This window comes from Macaca mulatta, chromosome 5, assembly GCF_049350105.2.
Source record: "Macaca mulatta isolate MMU2019108-1 chromosome 5, T2T-MMU8v2.0, whole genome shotgun sequence".
NCBI lineage: Eukaryota > Metazoa > Chordata > Mammalia > Primates > Cercopithecidae > Macaca > Macaca mulatta.
Window position 1 is genome coordinate 24,295,238 of NC_133410.1, and position 16,866 is coordinate 24,312,103.

The 16,866-nt window shown below is 40.1% G+C and overlaps 1 protein-coding gene and 1 pseudogene across 4 annotated transcripts in view; both read left to right on the top strand.

The window, feature by feature from the left end:
* The window catches only part of PI4K2B (phosphatidylinositol 4-kinase type 2 beta), a 35,057-nt gene extending 31,904 nt beyond the window's left edge, over positions 1–3,153 (top strand). For all 3 annotated transcript variants that reach the window (XM_078003217.1, XM_002808407.4, XM_015138118.3), the window contains exon 10: positions 1,087–3,153. In XM_078003217.1, the coding sequence (XP_077859343.1) occupies positions 1,087–1,260 (174 nt within the window). In that variant the 3' untranslated portion in view covers positions 1,261–3,153. The remainder of the gene's footprint in view (positions 1–1,086) is intronic.
* Positions 3,154–15,793: 12,640 nt separating this feature from the next.
* Positions 15,794–16,595, top strand: LOC144341132 (small ribosomal subunit protein eS19 pseudogene; annotated as a pseudogene). The gene has a single exon (XR_013417796.1). The product of XR_013417796.1 is annotated as a small ribosomal subunit protein eS19 pseudogene (transcript).
* The last annotated feature ends 271 nt before the right edge of the window (positions 16,596–16,866 follow it).

Genomic DNA, 16,866 nt, shown 5'->3' on the forward strand with positions numbered 1-16,866 from the left:
TCTCTACAATCATCAATCAAATCAATCAATCAATCAATCAATAAACCATCTAGTTTATACTTAAAGTATTGTGAAGTTTATTTATTAGTATGGCTTTATGTGAAAACATTTGTGCTTATCACTATTGACTAGTCTTTACAAGAACCAGTGAAATGCATAGGATGTATATATTAGATATTTTCAAATACCTGAAGGAGAAATCTGTATTTCTAAAATATACAATAAAGAACATTTCTCCTAATATGCAGCAAAAAAAGAAAATGAATTGCTATAATTTTATTTTACCTGAACAGAGAACAGAATAAGCTATAATCTATGTATTGTGTTTCATAACTTTATTTGCATGCTGAAGTATAAATTCTCAGAGTATCTTTGAACATGATATATAATATATTTTAGTTTCCCTAATTTTATTTTTCTTATTAAGAGTAAACTCTTAAATGTACCTTTATTTGAAATGGCTCCCTTCCCAAATTGTCTAACCTATTTGCCCTGCTTCATGCTTTCCCATAGCAATTTCACCTTCTAATACATGGCATAATTTACATATTCATGTTTATTGACTCCTCTCCCTGCTAAAGTGTAAGCTCTACGAAGGCAGCAATTTTGCTTGTTTTTTTTTTTAACTATTGTATGCCCAGCACTTAGAGCAGAACCTCGCACATAGTAGGCATGCAATAAATTTGTTGAATGAATGGATAAGGCAAGTATTTAGTTAAAACCAGACTGTTTAAACCAGTATTTGTTGAGATTTTATGTTAAATTGAATATGTATGTAGACCTCTTCACTTGCTGTTCTTTGATTCCATTGCTTCTGGACGTAGGGAGGATATTCTAGAATATTTTTAAACTTACCATCTGGCAAAAGTTAATGCTGTGTGTGTGTGTGTGTGTGTGTGTGTGTGTGTGTGTAAACATACACACATTCTTATAATACATATTTATAACAGGTACTCATCATCACAGTCTCTGTTGCTCATAAATGGATGAAATAAAAATTACAATAAATAAATGGTTTAAAAAATGTCAGTGAAGTGAAGCTTTTTATCTTCTTTAAATTGGTAAAAATCTCTCTTCTTCCCACAGATCTTAAATCTTACTCAGGCATTGAGAGACGGGAAGAGTCCTTTCCAGCTAGTACAGATGCCTTGCGTGATTGTGGAACGCAGTCAAGGTGGAAGTCAGGGTCGGATTGTCCACCTGAGCAATTCCTTTACCCAGACTGTCAATTGCAGGAAGCCATTTTTTTCCTCCTGGTAGTAAATATAAGAGTAAGATAAACAAACTGTTTAGAATTATTGTGGTGTAAAAACATTGTAGTAATGTAAATCTGCTGTTAGGAGCTCCAGTTGCTAAAACCTCAAATAATTTAAGTCTTTAAAAGGTTATATTTTGAATGTAACCAAAAGTTTACAGTTTTTTCTCCAAATATTAAATTTCTATTTCAGGGAAGAAGTGCTGTATCTCCAATATTGTATTTTTGTAGAAAATTTGTATTTTATGTTGTTGTTAGTTTAAAAGGTAATTTTACACATGCTGGAATGACTGTAATTACTCTAGAATTCCAAGTAGAATACAGTAACTTTTAATATTAGAAGAATGTTCATGTTAACTCTTCTTACATTACAAAAGGCCTTTGAGGATGCCTATGTCTGAAATTGCTCTTATAAACTTTAATAGTTAGCTAATAGAAAAACAGGTAAGAATAAAGCAATGTTGCCTTAATTTTAAAAGCTGCTATTTTAGAATTTGAATAAGTACTCCTAAAGTGACCATTATTAGGGACCAGAAAATTTTATCTTGGCTAAGTAATAGAGGACCATTTTGGTTTTTGTACTTGAGAATATTTTTGGTGAATTACTTTGTTGTAGTGAGGAAAAAAACTAAAGAAATCTCCCCTTTTTTAAAAAAAAGTGGAAACACTCAATTGAGACTTGAGGGGAATAATAGAAAGTTAAGGTAGATCCTCAATATTTTGGAATACCAAAATTGCCTTAAAAATTCCCTTCTGTTTCTTACATGGGATCAAGTACTTGAAATTAGTACTTCAGAGTACTGGCCTTGTTCAATTTAGTACTTCAATTAGTATTAAACTTCACTAAAAAGGAAACCATACTCCAGATTGTATATTGGATTGCATTTTGGGGTCCTAGGTCATACGTTCTTCAAAATTATTATTATTGTACTATTGTACTTGAAATTACAGATGTTATTATAATTACAGTCAAATATAGACTATCAGGTCAAATTAAAGGGGAGCATGGCAGATAACCATAAAGTCATTTATATTTGATTTTGAAATGTATTTTTGTACTTTATTTTGAATATCATCCATATGTCTGACATATTGGAATTTGTAACATTGTTACTGCACTAAGTGATTTAAATTGAACAGATGAAGATGTGATTTTACAGAAGCAGAAGTTTCATTTTCTTGAGGCTTAAAACCAATATCACCACTTGGGCTTAACCGGGCAATTTGTGGTCTAGGCCTTTTGTTTTCTAAGCTTACTGTCTTGTGTTTGTTTATTTGCTTTTAATGAAGTATTTTGTATAGAAGGTTAAATTAGGATGCAAAACAGATCTGCCATTCCCACTTCCCTTACATCTTCCTTTTGGTCTTCGTGGATGAGATGAATGAGGATTCTGCTGCCCTGAGGGAGTTCATTGGAAACCTGCGTTTTCCTACCTCTTCCAACCCTCCATTAGCTCGATTCTGAGGTAATGGAAAATTGACTGGAAATTCAAAACTCAAACTACTATCTTTAGATAAACACTAGTAATTAAAATGTGCCTTTTGAAGATGTTTTCTAAGAGAAAGGAAATACTTTGCAGTGATGTGGGTACTCCTTTCATCAAACAGTTTTTTCAGTATTTTGAGAATTGCCATATTAATTTTTATAATGGAAAGCTTAATAAATTGCTACTGTTTTATATCATAAAATTACAATACTATGGAAATATTTGCAAAAGATCTGACCATACCAGAAAAGTGAAGTTGAGATAGTTAAGCTATAACCACAAGTCAGAGTACATTGGTTGTATTTTGTAAACTTTCATGAACTGAGTTCTTAAATAGTATGGTTTTTCTTCAATGAGTATATTTATAGTGTCAAATGTGATAGACTAAAGGTAATAAAAGTCATAAGATTATGTTCTTCTGTATGTATGTGTTTGGAATATTTAGAATGTTTGTGAACACATTTACTATAAACGAGGCCAAACTGCCATTTTCTTCATATATTAAAGATATAATTTAATTTTTGTTTTGTTTTGTTTTTTGAGATGGAGTCTCACTCTGTTGCCCAGACTGGAGTTGCAGTGGCGCAATCTCAGCTCACCACAACCTTCACCTCCCAGGTTCAAGCGATTCTCCTGCCTCAGCTTCCTGAGTAGCTGGGACTACAGGTGTGCTCTACTATGCCCGGCTAATTTTTGTATTTTTAGTAGAGATGGGGTTTCACTATGTTAGCCAGGCTGGTCTTGAAGTCCTGACCTCAAATGATCTGCCCACCTCAGTCTCCCAAAGTGGTGGGATTACAGGCGTGAGCCACCACGCCTAGCCTAATTCTTTATAATTCCAAAAGATATTTAACTGAAACCTTTATAATTAAAGACATTTTAATTGTACCTAATTAAATATGCCAACACCTTATCACCGCAAAATTGGTCAGCAATTGAAGACTGTTTGTGGAGACATGGTTTTTGCATACTTGAAGATAATTTGATTCACAAAACTTTTCCAAAATTTGAAATACTTTGGGCAGCCGAAGTGGGCGGATCACCTGAGGTCAGAAGTTCGAGACCAGCCTCGCCAAGATGGTGAAACCCCATCTCTACTAAAAATACAAAAATGACCCAGGCGTAGTGACACACACCTGTGATCCCAGCTACTTGACAGGCTGAGGCACGAGAATTACTTGAACCCGGGAGGGAGGGCCAAGGTTGCAGTGAGCCGAGATCGCACCACTGCTTCCAGCCTAGGTGACAGAGTAGATTCTGTCTCAAACAAACAAACAACAACAACAGAAGTACTGTATTATATGGAATTAAAACCTTTTTTAAAAACGATGGCGCCACGTTCTTTGATCAAATTACATCTGAAATCCTTGTACAGCTGTTTGAAGAGACAGGCAGCATCCTAGGTTTTATAGCCTGCCTTCTTTCACCAACTTGCTTGGGCAACTGTACAGAGTTGTAGCAGAGATTCTTAGTGCTGTACTGTGTTTCCAAGTCTCTCATGCAATTAGTTTGGGACCTCGTGACTGAGTTCTGGCCAGTGAGATGTGGAGACAAGTGATATATGCAACTTCCAGGCCTGGCAGTAAGACTGTCAGGATTGACCACTCTCTTGTCTTTCCATTCAGCTATGAACAAAGAATTTGCAAAATGGAAGCAGCCAGGGCACAGGAGGCACTGCTGGGGAAAGCTACCAGGAGAGCCTCCTGACTACACTGGACGGTGACATGAGCAAGAAAGAAGTGCTGTGTTGAGTCACTACAGTTTTGAATGTAATTGTTACTCTAGCCTAGTCTATCCTATCCCAGACATTAGGATGTAAATAGAAAAGTACCAATCACTGTTAAATATAGGAGGCATACCGTAACATTTCTTCACTAAAGCTAGGTGAAAGATTGTCTTTTTGAATTCCAGAATATGAATAGTTTGGGTTAAAACCATCAATACATGGCCAGGTATGGCAGCTCATGCCTGTAATCCCAGCACTTTTGGAGGCCAAGGCGGAGAATCCCTTGAGCTCAGGTAGTTCGAGACTAGCCTGGGCAACATAGTGAGACCTCATCTCTTAAAATAAATAAAATCAATACCAACAAGATCATGTGGCAATAGCAGCTTCGGAGGATCAAGCAGAGAGAAGGGAAGGGGGATTTAGGACTCTTGATGGTCCTAAGAGCTAAAGAACCCAGAATTTGCCACCATGTACCAAGCCCCCACAAGAAGGATCCCCACTAGCGGTGGAAATTTCAATTGGTAAAACCAAAAACCGTAATCAAAATTAGTAGAAGGCTGTCCAGCATTCACCTGGTAGCTAATAAAAGGGCCTGCAGAAAGGTATGAAGGTACTAAGGCAATCTGGTCTTTGTAGTTTTCAAAAACAACCAGTGAGAGGACATAGGGCTATATTGAGAAAAACTACTGGGAATAGAACATGCACAGATGAGGGAAGGACCCCAGGGGTAAAGGAGAGTGGCTCAGATAATGAGAGAAGAGGGGACCAAATGAATGAGACAACTCAAAGTACTGAAGAGGGAGGAACACACAAAACCGTCTTATCTAATACTCTGTAGTAACGACAGAAGAGAGAGCCCTAAGAGCCAGGAAGCTCAGAAACTGTCCTGGCCCACCCTCATCTCCTACACAGGAATCTTTTAAAAATACAGGAAGAAGCCGGGCGCGGTGGCTCAAGCCTGTAATCCCAGCACTTTGGGAGGCCGAGACGGGCGGATCACGAGGTCAGGAGATCGAGACCATCCTGGCTAACCCAGTGAAACCCCGTGTCTACTGAAAAATACAAAAAACTAGCCGGGCGAGGTGGCGGCGCCTGTAGTCCCAGCTACTCGGGAGGCTGAGGCAGGAGAATGGCATAAACCCGGGAGGCAGAGCTTGCAGTGAGATGAGATCCAGCCACTGCACTCCAGCCTGGGTGACAGAGCGAGACTCCGTCTCAAAAAAAAAAAATACAGGAAGAAACATATAGGAAAATCCATCTGATTTAAACATCTTACAAATTGTAAGACTACATCTTACAATATGCTCAAAGAAAAAAAAGTTTACAATCTGCATAACATACCCACAGAAAATGAAGGTATCCCAGAAACATCTTTAAAGCAGAGGAAAACAGTAACCTCATGTTTTAAAACATGCTGAAGGAATTTAAGAAGCCATGGAAGCTAAGAAAGAACAACAAAAATTGGAAAAACTCTGATCAGGCATGGTAGTTCATGCCTGTAATCTTAGCACTTGGGGAGGCCGAGGTGGGAGGATCCCTAAGGCCAGGAGTTGGAGAGCAGCCTGGGCAACATGGCAAGCCCCCGATCTCTACAAAAAAATGTAAAAATTTAGGTGTGGTTGTGCATGCCCATAGTCCCAGCTACTAAGGAGGCTGAGGCAGGAGGATCACTTGAGCTCAGGAGTTTGAGGCTGCAGTGAGCTATGATCACACCACTGCACTCCAACCCAGGCGACAGAGTGAGATCTGTCTCAATAAAAATAAGGCCAGGCCTGGTGGGTCACACCTGTAATCCCAGCACTTTTGGAGACCAAGACAGGAGGATCCCTTGATCCCAGGAGTTCAAGACCAGCCGTGGCAACATAGGAAGACCCCCATCTCTACAAAATAAGTAAACTGGAAGGGACACAAGTGCAAATAGACAACATATCTGCAACCAACCAACAGCAAACTTCGTACTTAGTGTTGAAAAATCGAAAGCTTTGGGTGTTCGTTCTCTATTGCTGCTCTAATAAGTTATAATAAACTTACTGGCTCAGAACAACATAGATTTATTATCTTACAGTCCGTAGGTAGATGTCTTGATGCAGGTTTCAGTGGGCTAAGATCAAGGTGCCAGTAGGGCTGCATTCCTTTCTGGAGGCCTTCAGGGAGAATCCATTTTCTCGCCCTTTCCAGCTTTTTAAGGCCACTCACATTACTCAGCTCTGTTTCTCCTCCTCCATCTTCGAAGTCAGAGGCAGTGGGTTAAATCCTTTTCTTATTGCATTGCTCTTAAACGGACTCTTCTGCCTTCCTCTTCCACTTTTAAGGGCCTTTGTGATTACATTGGGCCCTCCCAGATAATCTAGAATAATCTCCTCATTTTAAGGTCGGCCAATATACAACCTTAATTCCATTTGCAACTTTTTAATTCCCCAGATAGAGACATCTTTGGGAACTATTATTCTGGCTTTGCACTTTCCTCCTGAGATCAGTAATGTGACGAGGACACCTGCTCTTGCTATTTTTACTCAAGTGTTATACTCTAGAGCCTAACCAGTGCAGTAAGACAACAAGAAGTCAAAGGAAGAAAGAAAATTGTTATTATTTACAGATGGCATAATTATGCATGTAGAACATTCAAAAATATCTACAGAAACCTATTAGCCTTAATAAGTGAATTTTGCAAGGTTTACATGTGAGCAACATTAGTCTGAAATTTAAAAAGATATCATTTACAGCAGCATCAAAACACATTAGATTCCTTGAAATAAGTCCATGAAGATGTGTAAGATCTCTACACTAAGCCATAAGAGAGCATTGGAAAAACTGAAAGATTCTGATAAGTGGAAGGCTATACAATGCTTAGGTATTGATAATATTAAGACCTTGATTTTCCCAAATTTATAGATTCAACTCAAAATCCTATCTGAATTTATTTGTAAAAATTGATAGCTAATTCTATAATGTATATGGAAATGTTTTGCCCAAAACAGCTGGACAAGAAGAATGAAGTTGGAGGATTTATACTACCTGATCTCAAAACTTAAAAAGCTACAATAATCAGACATTGTAGTATTGGTGTATAAACACATAGATCAATGAAACAGAATAGAAAATCCAGAAATAAACCCAATACATGTGGTAAACTGATTTTTTAACAAAGGTGCCAAGGCAATTCAATGGGAAAGGATAGTCATTTCAACAAATGGTGCTGTAGGGGGAGATAGGCAAAAAAATCAAAGATGAATCATCACCTTCACCTCATAGACTTAAAAGAGTTAATAAAAGCTAAACTTCCAGAAGCAAAGAGCAGAAAATCTAATGGCTTTGGGTTTGCAAAGATTTCTTAGACTACAAATGGCATAAACCATTAAAAAAAAAAAAGGAAGTTGGGCTTCATGAAAATTAAAAACTTCTCTTCAAAAGACACTTTTAAGAAACTGACATTTCTAGCTACAAACTGAGAGAATCAGTTTGCAGCTACAAACTGAGAGAAAATGTTTGCCAAACATATCTGTTAAAGTACCTGTATCCAGAATTCTAGAATGCATGAAGTCATCTTGCAACTCAAGAATATTCCCAGGCCGGGCGCAGTGGCTCACGCCTGTAATCCCAACACTTTGGGAGGTCAAGGCAAATGAATCACCTGAGGCCAGGAGCTCAAGACCAGACTGGCCAACATCGCAAAACTCTACTAAAAATACAGTTAGCCAGGCTGGTGGCACATGCATGTAATCCCAGCTACTTGGGAGGCTGAGGCATGAGAATCCCTTGAATCTGGGAGGCGGAGGTTGCAGTGAGCTAAGGTCATATCACTGTACTCCAGCCTGGATGACCAAGCAAGACTTTGTCTCAAAAAAATTAATTAACAATAATAAAAGAATATTCCTAATTAAGAAACAAAATATTTAAATAGACACTTCACAAAAGAAGACGTAGGAATGAATGTCCAATAAGCACATGAAAAGATACTCAACATTGTTAGTCATTAGGAAAATGCAAATAAAAACCATGAGTAAAATTAAACATACACTTATCATACCACCCAGTCATTCCACTTCTTCATACTTGCCCAAGATAAATAAAAGCAAACATCCACATGAAAATGTTCATAACAGCCTTGACCCCGAACTGAAAATAACCCAAGTGTCCACCGATAGGTGAATGGATAAGCAAAATGCTGCATATCCATACAGTAAAGAGATATGAACTACTAATACACAGTGACATGGATGAATTTCAAAATCATTACGGTAACTGGAAAAGCCAGACACAGAACATACTGTATGAATTCCATTTATATAAAATTCTCTAAAATGAAAACTATTGTTAAAACAGTCCAGTGGTTGCTTCGGCATGGACATTGAAGGAGGGCTGGATTGCACGGAGGCATAAGGAAACTTTGGGAGATGATGGAAATATTTTTACTTTTCTTTTCTTTTAATTGTATTTTATGTTCCAGGATATATGTGCAAGACGTGCAGGTTTATTACATAGGTAAATGTGTGACATGGTGGTTTGCTGCATCTATCAACCCATCACCATCACCTAGGTATTAAGCCTTATATGCATTAGCTATTTATCCGGGTGCTGTCTCTTGTCCCATGCCATCCCTGCAACAGGCCCCAGTGTGTGTTGTTCCCCTCTCTGTGTCCCTGCGTTCTCACTGTTCAGCTTCCACTTGTAAGCGAAAACATGTGGTATTTGTTTTTCTGTTCCTGCACAGTTTGCTGAGAATAATGGCTTCAAGCTCCATCCATGTCCCTGCAAAGGACATGATTTCATTCCTTTTTAAGGCTGCATAGAATTCCATGGTATACATGTACCACATTTGCTTTATCCAATCTATCATTGATGGACATTTGGGTTGACAATAATAATAATAATTCCATGTCTTTGTTATTGTGAATAGTGCTGCAATGAACATACACGTGCATGTATCTTTATAATAGAATGATTTGTATTCCTTGGGTATATACCCAGTAATGGGATTGCTGGATCAAATGGTATTTCTGGTTCTAGATCTTTGAGGAATCCCCACACTGTTTTCCATATGGTTGAACTAATTTACATTCCCACCAACAGTGTAAAAGTGTTCCTATTTCTCCATACCCTCGCCAGTATCTGTTGTTTCTTGACTTTTTAATAATCACCATTCTGACTGGCGTGAAATGTTATCTCACTGTAGTTTTGTTTTTGTTTTTGTTTTTGTTTTTGTTTTTTTTGAGACGGAGTCTGGCTCTGTCGCCCAGGCTGGGGTGCAGTGGCCGGATCTCAGCTCACTGCAAGCTCCGCCTCCCGGGTTTACGCCATTCTCCTGCCTCAGCCTCCGGAGTAGCTGGGACTACAGGCGCCCACCACCTCGCCCGGCTAGTTTTTTGTATTTTTTAGTAGAGACGGGGTTTCACCGTGTTAGCCAGGATGGTCTCGATCTCCTGACCTAGTGATCCGCCCGTCTCGGCCTCCCAAAGTGCTGGGATTACAGGCTTGAGCCACCGCGCCCGGCCTCATTGTAGTTTTTTGTGTGTGCGAGTGAAGGAGTCTTGCTCTGTTGCCCAAGCTGGGGTGTGATCTCAGCTCACTGAAACATCTGCCTCCTGGGTGCAAGCGATTCTGCTGCCTTAGCTTCCCAAGTAGCTGGGACTACAGGCACACACCACCATGCCTGGCTAATTTTTGTATTTTTAGTAGAAACAGGGTTTCACCATGTTGGCCAGGCTGATCTTGAACTCCTGACCTCAAGTGATCCACCTGCCTTGGCCTCTCAAATGCTGGGATTACAGGCATGAGCCACCGTGCCCAGCCTCACTGTAGTTTTGATTTGCATTTATCTAATGATCAATGATGTTGAGCTTTTTTTCATATGTTTGTTGGCCACATAAATGTCTTCTTTTGAGAAGTGTCTGTTCATGTCCTTTGTCCACTTTTTAACAGGGTTGTTTGTTTTTTTCTTGTATATTTGCTTAAGTTCCTTGTAGATTCTGGATGTTAGACCTTTGTCTAGCTTCAAAATTTTCTCCCATTCTGTAGGTTGTCTTTCTCACTGATAATAGTTTCTTTTGCTGTGCAGAAGTTCTTTAGTTTAATTAGATCCCATTTGTCAATTTTTGCTTTTGTTGCAATTGCTTTTGACCTTTTTGTGATGAAATCTTTGCCCATGCGAATGTCCTGAATGGGTATGGCCTAGATTTTCTTCTAGGGTTTTTACAGTTTGGGATTTTACTTTTAAGTTTTTAATCCATCTTTCATTTTTATAGAAGGTGTAAAAAAGGGGTCCAGTTTCAATTTTCTGCATATGGCTAGCCAGTTCTCCCAGAACCATTTATTAAATAGGGAATTCTTTCCTCATTGCTTGTTTTTGTCAGATTTGTTGAAGATCAGATGGTTGTAGATGTGTGGTCTTATTTCTGAGATCTCTATTCTGTTTCATTGGCCTATGTGTCTGTTTTTGTACCAGTACCATGCTGTGTTGGTTACTGTAGCCTTGCAGTAGAGTTTGAAGTTGAGTAATATGCCTCCAGTATTGTTCTTTTTGCTTAAGATTGTCTTGGCTACACGGGCTTTTTGTTGTTGTTGTTGTTCTATATGAAGTTCAAAGTAGTTTTTTCTAATTCTGTGAAGAAGGTCTGAGGTGGTTGAATGGGAATAGCATTGAATCTATGAATTAATTTGGGCAGTATGGCCATTTTCACAATATTGATTCTTCTTATCCATGAACTTGGAATGCTTTTCCATTTGTTTGTGTCCTCTCTGACTTCCTTGAGCAGTGGTTTGTTGTTCTCCTTGAAGAGGTCCTTCACTTCCTTGGTTAGCTGTATTCCTAGGTATCTTATTCTCCTTGTAGCAATTGTGAATGGGAGTTCATTCATGATTTGGCTCTCTGCTTGTCTATGGTTTTTGGACAGGAATGCTTGTGACTTTTGTATATTGATTTTGTTTTCTGAGACTTCACTGAAGTTGCTTATCAGCTTAAGAAGCTTTTGGGCCAAGACGATGGGGTTTTCTAGGTATAGGATCATGTCATCTGCAAACAGAGACAGTTTAACTTTCTCTCTTCCTATTTGAATACTCTATTTTTTCTCTTGCCTGATTGCCCTGACCAGAAATTCCAATACTATGTTGAATAGGAGTGGTGAGAGAGGGCATCCTTGTCTTGTGCTGGTTTTCAAGGGGAATGCTTCCAGCTTTTGCCTGTTCAGTATGATATTGTTGTGGGTTTGTCATAAATGCCTTTTATTATTTTGAGGTATGTTCCATCAATACCTAGTTTATTGAGAGTTTTTAACATGAAGGGATGCTGAATTTTACTGAAGGCCTTTTCTGCATCTATTGAGATAATCATGTGATTTTTGTCTGTAGTTCTGTTTATGTGATGAATTATGTTTATTGATTTGCATACACTGAACCAGCCTTGCATCCTGGGGATGAAGCAAACTTGATCATGGTAGGTAAGCTTTTTGATTTGCTGCTGGATTTAGTTTGCTAGTATTTTATTGAGGATTTTTGCATCAATGTTCATCAGGGATATTGACCTGAAGTTTTCTTTTTTTGTTGTATCTCTGCCAGGTATTGGTATCAGAATGATGCTGGCCTCATAAAATGAGTTAGGGAGGATATTCTCCTTTTCAGTTGTTTGGAATAATTTCAGAAGAAATGGTACCAGCTTCTCTTTATACTTCTGGTAGAATTCAACTGTAAATCCGTCTGGTCCTGGGCTTTTTTTGGTTGGTTGGCTATTTCTTACTGCCTCAATTTCAGAACTTGTTATTGTTCTATTCAGGAATTCAACTTCTTCCTGGTTCAGTCATGGGAGGGTGTATATATGCAGGAATTTATCCATCTCTTCTAAATTTTCTAGTTTATTCACATAGAGGTGTTTATAGTATTCCCTAATGGTTGCTTGCATTTCTGTGGGGTCAGTGGTGATATCTCCTTTATAATTTTTTATTGTGTCTATTTGATTCTCCTCTCTTTTCTTGTTTGCTACTCTAGCTAGTAGTCTATTTTATTAATTTTTTCAAAAAACCGGCTCCCGGGTTAGTTGATTTTTTTTTAAGGATTTTTCATGTCTCCATCTCCTTCAGTTCCAGTCTGATTTTGGTTATTTCTTGTCTTCTTCTAGCTTTAGGGTTTGTTTGCTCTCAGTTCTCTAGTTCTTTTAGTTGTGATGTCAATTTGAGATCTTTCTAGCTTTTTGTTGTGGACATTTACTGCTATACGTTTCCCTCTTAACACTGCTTTAGCTGCATCCCAGAGATTCTGGAACATTGTCTTTTTGTTCTCCTTGGTTTCAAAGAACTTCTTGATTTCTGCCTTAATTTCATTAATCACCAAGGAGACATTCAGGACAAGTTGTTTAGTTTCCATGTAGTTGTGTGGTTTTGGGTGAGTTTTTAAATCTTGAGTTCTAATTTGATTGTGCTTGGTCTGCGAGACTGTTTGTTATGATTTCAGTTCTTACGCATTTGCTGAGGAGTGTTTTACTTCCAATTATGTGATCAATTTTAGAGTTAGTGCCACGTGGCACTGAGAAGAATGTATATTCTGTTGTTTTTAGTGGAAAGTTCTGTAGGTATCTATCAGGTCCACTTGATGTACAGCTGAGTCTAAGTCCTGAGTCTCTTTGTTAATTTTCTGTCTCAATGATCTGTTTAATATTGACAGTGGGGTGTTAAATTCTCCCAGTATTATTGTGTGAGAGTCTAAGTCTCTTTGTACGTCTCTATGAACTAGTTTTATGAATCTGGGTGCTCCTGTGTTGGGTGAATATATATTTAGGATAGTTAGCTCTTCTTGTTGAATTAAACCCTTTACCATTATGTAATGCCCTTCTTAATCTTTTTTGATCTTTGTTAGTTTAAAATCTGTTGTGTCAGAAACCAGGATTGCAATTCCTGCTTTTTTCTGCTTTTCATTTGCTTGGTAAATTTCCTTTCATCTCTTTATTTTGAGCCTATGTGTGTCTTTGCATGTGAGATGGGTCTCTTGAATACAGCACCTGATGGGTCTTGACTCTTTATCCAGCTTGCCATTTTGTGTCTTTTAATTGGGGCATTTAGCACATTTACATTTAAGGTTAATATTGTTATGTGTGAATTTTATCCTGTCATCATGATGCTAGCTGGCTATTTTGCATATTTATTGATGTATATGCTTCATAGTGTCATTGGTTTTTGTACTTCAGTGTGTTTTTGTAGTGGCCGTTAATGGTTTTTCCTTTCCATATTTAGTGCTTCCTTCAAGAGCTCTTGCAAGGCAGGCCTGGAGGTGATGAATTGCCTCAGGATTTGGTTGTCTGAAAAGGATTTTATTTCTCTTTCACTTATGAAGCTTAATTTAGGCAGATATGAAATTCTGGGTTGGAAATTCTTTTCCTTAAGAATGTGGAATATTGGGCCCCAATCTCTTCTGGCTTCTAGGGTTTCTGCTGAGAGGTCCACGATTAGACTGATGGCCTTCTTTTTGTAGGTGACCTGGTCTTTCTATCTGGCTGTGCTTAACATTTTTTCCTTCATTTTGACCTTGGAGGTAAATAAATATGTGTCTTGGGGTTGATCTTCTCATGGAGTATATTACAGGAATTCTCTGGATTTTCTGAATTGGAATGTTAGCCTGTCTTGCTAGGTTGGGGAAGTTCTCCTGGATGATATCCTGAAGTATGTTTTCCAACTTGGTTCCATTCTTCCTGTCTCTTTCAGGTACTCCAGTCAGTTGTAGGTTTGGTCTTTTTCCATGATCCCATAGTTCTTGGAGATTTTGTTTGTTCCTTTTCATTCTTTTTTTTTTTTTTTCTAATTTTGTCTGCCTGTCTCATTTCAACAAGATAGTCTTCAAGCTCTGAAATTCTTTCCTCCACTTGCTCTATTTGGCTATTGATATTTGTGGCTGCATTGTGAAGTTCCCGTGTTGTTTTTCAGCTCCATCAGGTCATTTATGTTCCTTTCTAAACTGCTTATTCTGGTAACAACTCCTGTATTGTTTTAGCATGGTCCTTAGCTTCTTTGCGTTGGGTTAGAACATGCTCTTTTAGCTTAGTGAAGTTTGTTATTACCCACCTTCTGAAGCCTGCTTCTGTCAAATTTATGCATCTCAGCCTCTGCCCAAATTTGTGCCCTTGGTGGAGAGGCGTTGCAATCATTTGAAGGAGAAGAGGCACTCTGGATTTTTTAGTTTTCAGCAATTTTTCATTGATTCTCATCTTTGTGAGTTAATCTAGCTTCTATCTTTGAGGCTGCTGAACTTGGGATGGGGTTTTTGTGGGGACTTTTTTGTTGATGCCATTGTTGTTGTTGTTTTCTGTTTGCTTGTTTCTCTTTTAACAGGCCCTTCTTCCATAGGGCTGCTGCAGTTTGCTGGGGGTCCACTCCAGACCCTATTTTCCTGGGTCCCTCCTGGACCTGAAGGTGTCAACAGTGGAGGCTGCAGAAGAGCAAAGATGGCTGCCTGCTCCTTTCTCTGGGAGCTCTGTCCCAGAGGGGCACCAACTTAATACTAGCAGGAATGCTCTTGCATAAGGTGTCTGGCAACCTCTGTTGAGAAGTCTCACCCAGTCAGGAGGTACAGGATCAGAGACCTGTTTAACAAAGCACTCTGGCTGCCCCCTTAGCGGAGATGGTGCACTGTGCTGTGGGGAAGCCCACTCATCTGGACTGCCTGGATTTCTCAGAGCCAGCTGGCAGAAAGACTGAGTCAGCTGATCCAGAGACCGTGACCATCCCTCTCCACATGAGGCTTCGTCCCAGGAAGATTAGAGTTTTGTCCATAAACACCTGGCTGGAGTTGCTGAAATTCCCGCAGGGAGGCCCCACCTAGTGAGGAGGGATAGGTCAGGGGTCTGGCCTAAAGAGGCAGTCTGGCCACAATCGACCACAACCACTGTGCTGCACTGTGGAAAATTCCTCATGGATCCAAATTGCAGACTAGAGCTGCAGTGGTGACTGCTGCCCCTCCCCCAAGCAGCTCAGTCATCTTAGGCCAAAGGCAGCCGTAGGGATGATGGCTCCCCGCCTCCCCCAACCCGGAACTCAGTAGCTCAGTAGTCTTCAGCAGTCTCCAGCTGAGTGGTCACTGAGAATCTGTACAGCTCTGTGCTTGGGACCCAAGGCCCTGGTGGCATGGGCTCACAAGGGGGACCTTCTGATCTGCAGCTTGCACAGATCCATGGAAAAAGTGTGGTTTTCTGTGATAAAATATTTTAAATGGTCCATTTGCAAGGCATGATAAATCTAAGTATGGCAGCCAGTCTGCAAATGTGACAAACCGCATGGCTCATGCACCTAGAAGGTCACAATAAGCGAACAGAATGTAGAGGAGGGTCAACCCATAAGAGAGAAGAAAGTTCCCTTTCCCCTGACTGGCAGCGCGAGGCCGCATGATGCCTGGAGTTACTGTAAAAGACATGAACCAGCAGGAGTTCGTCAGAGCTCTGGCAACCTTCCTCAAAAAGTCCAGGAAGCTGAAAGTCCCCGAATGGGTGGACACCGTCAAGCTAGCCAAGCACAAAGAGCTTGCTCCCCATGATGAGAACTGGTTCTACACACGAGCTGCTTCCACAGCGCGGCACCTCTACCTCCGGGGTGGCGCTGGGGTTGGCTCCATGACCAAGATCTATGGGGGACGTCAGAGAAACGGCGTCACGCCCAGCCACGTCAGCCAAGGCTCCAAGAGTGTGGCTCGCCGAGTCCTCCAAGCCCTGGAGGGGCTGAAAATGGTGGAAAAGGACCAAGATGGGGGCCGCAAACTGACACCTCAGGGACAGAGAGATCTGGACAGAATTGCCGGGCAGGTGGCAGCTGCCAACAAGAAGCATTCGAACAAACAATGCTGGGTTAATAAATTGCCTCATTCGTTAAAAAAAAAAAGAAAAGAAAAGAAAGAAAAAAGAGAGAGAGAGAAGACAGTTTCGTTATTGGGAAATCAAAACTGAAGCGGAGAAGGGGACGGGGTATAACCTTATAAGAGGGATAATGAAACTTGGGTGACATCTGGGAAGATTGTAACCCCATAGTACTCAACAAACGAGGAACTGGGGGAGGGACTTGCTGCTAGGAGATAAATTACCTGTTGCGACTGCCCTGGATGTGCCTGCTCACCAGACACCCACTCTTGCAAGACTGTTATTAAAAGTCTCACTTGCGCTGTTCTTCATGCCTCTAAGTCCATTCTTTGGGTTTAGACGGGTGGGAGCTCCCCTTACCCCATGTGGCTCCCAGGTGGACTGTCGCACCACCCTGCTTTTACCCGCCTCCATGGGTCCCACCAACCTCCTAGCCAGTCCCAAGGAGAGAACCTGGATACCTCAGTTGCCGTTTTTCTTCTTCTCAGTGGGAGCTTCCGACGGCAGCTGTTTCTAGTCAGCCATCTTGGCCCCTGGAAATGTTTTTATCTTGATCATGGTTCTGGTTTCACAAGTG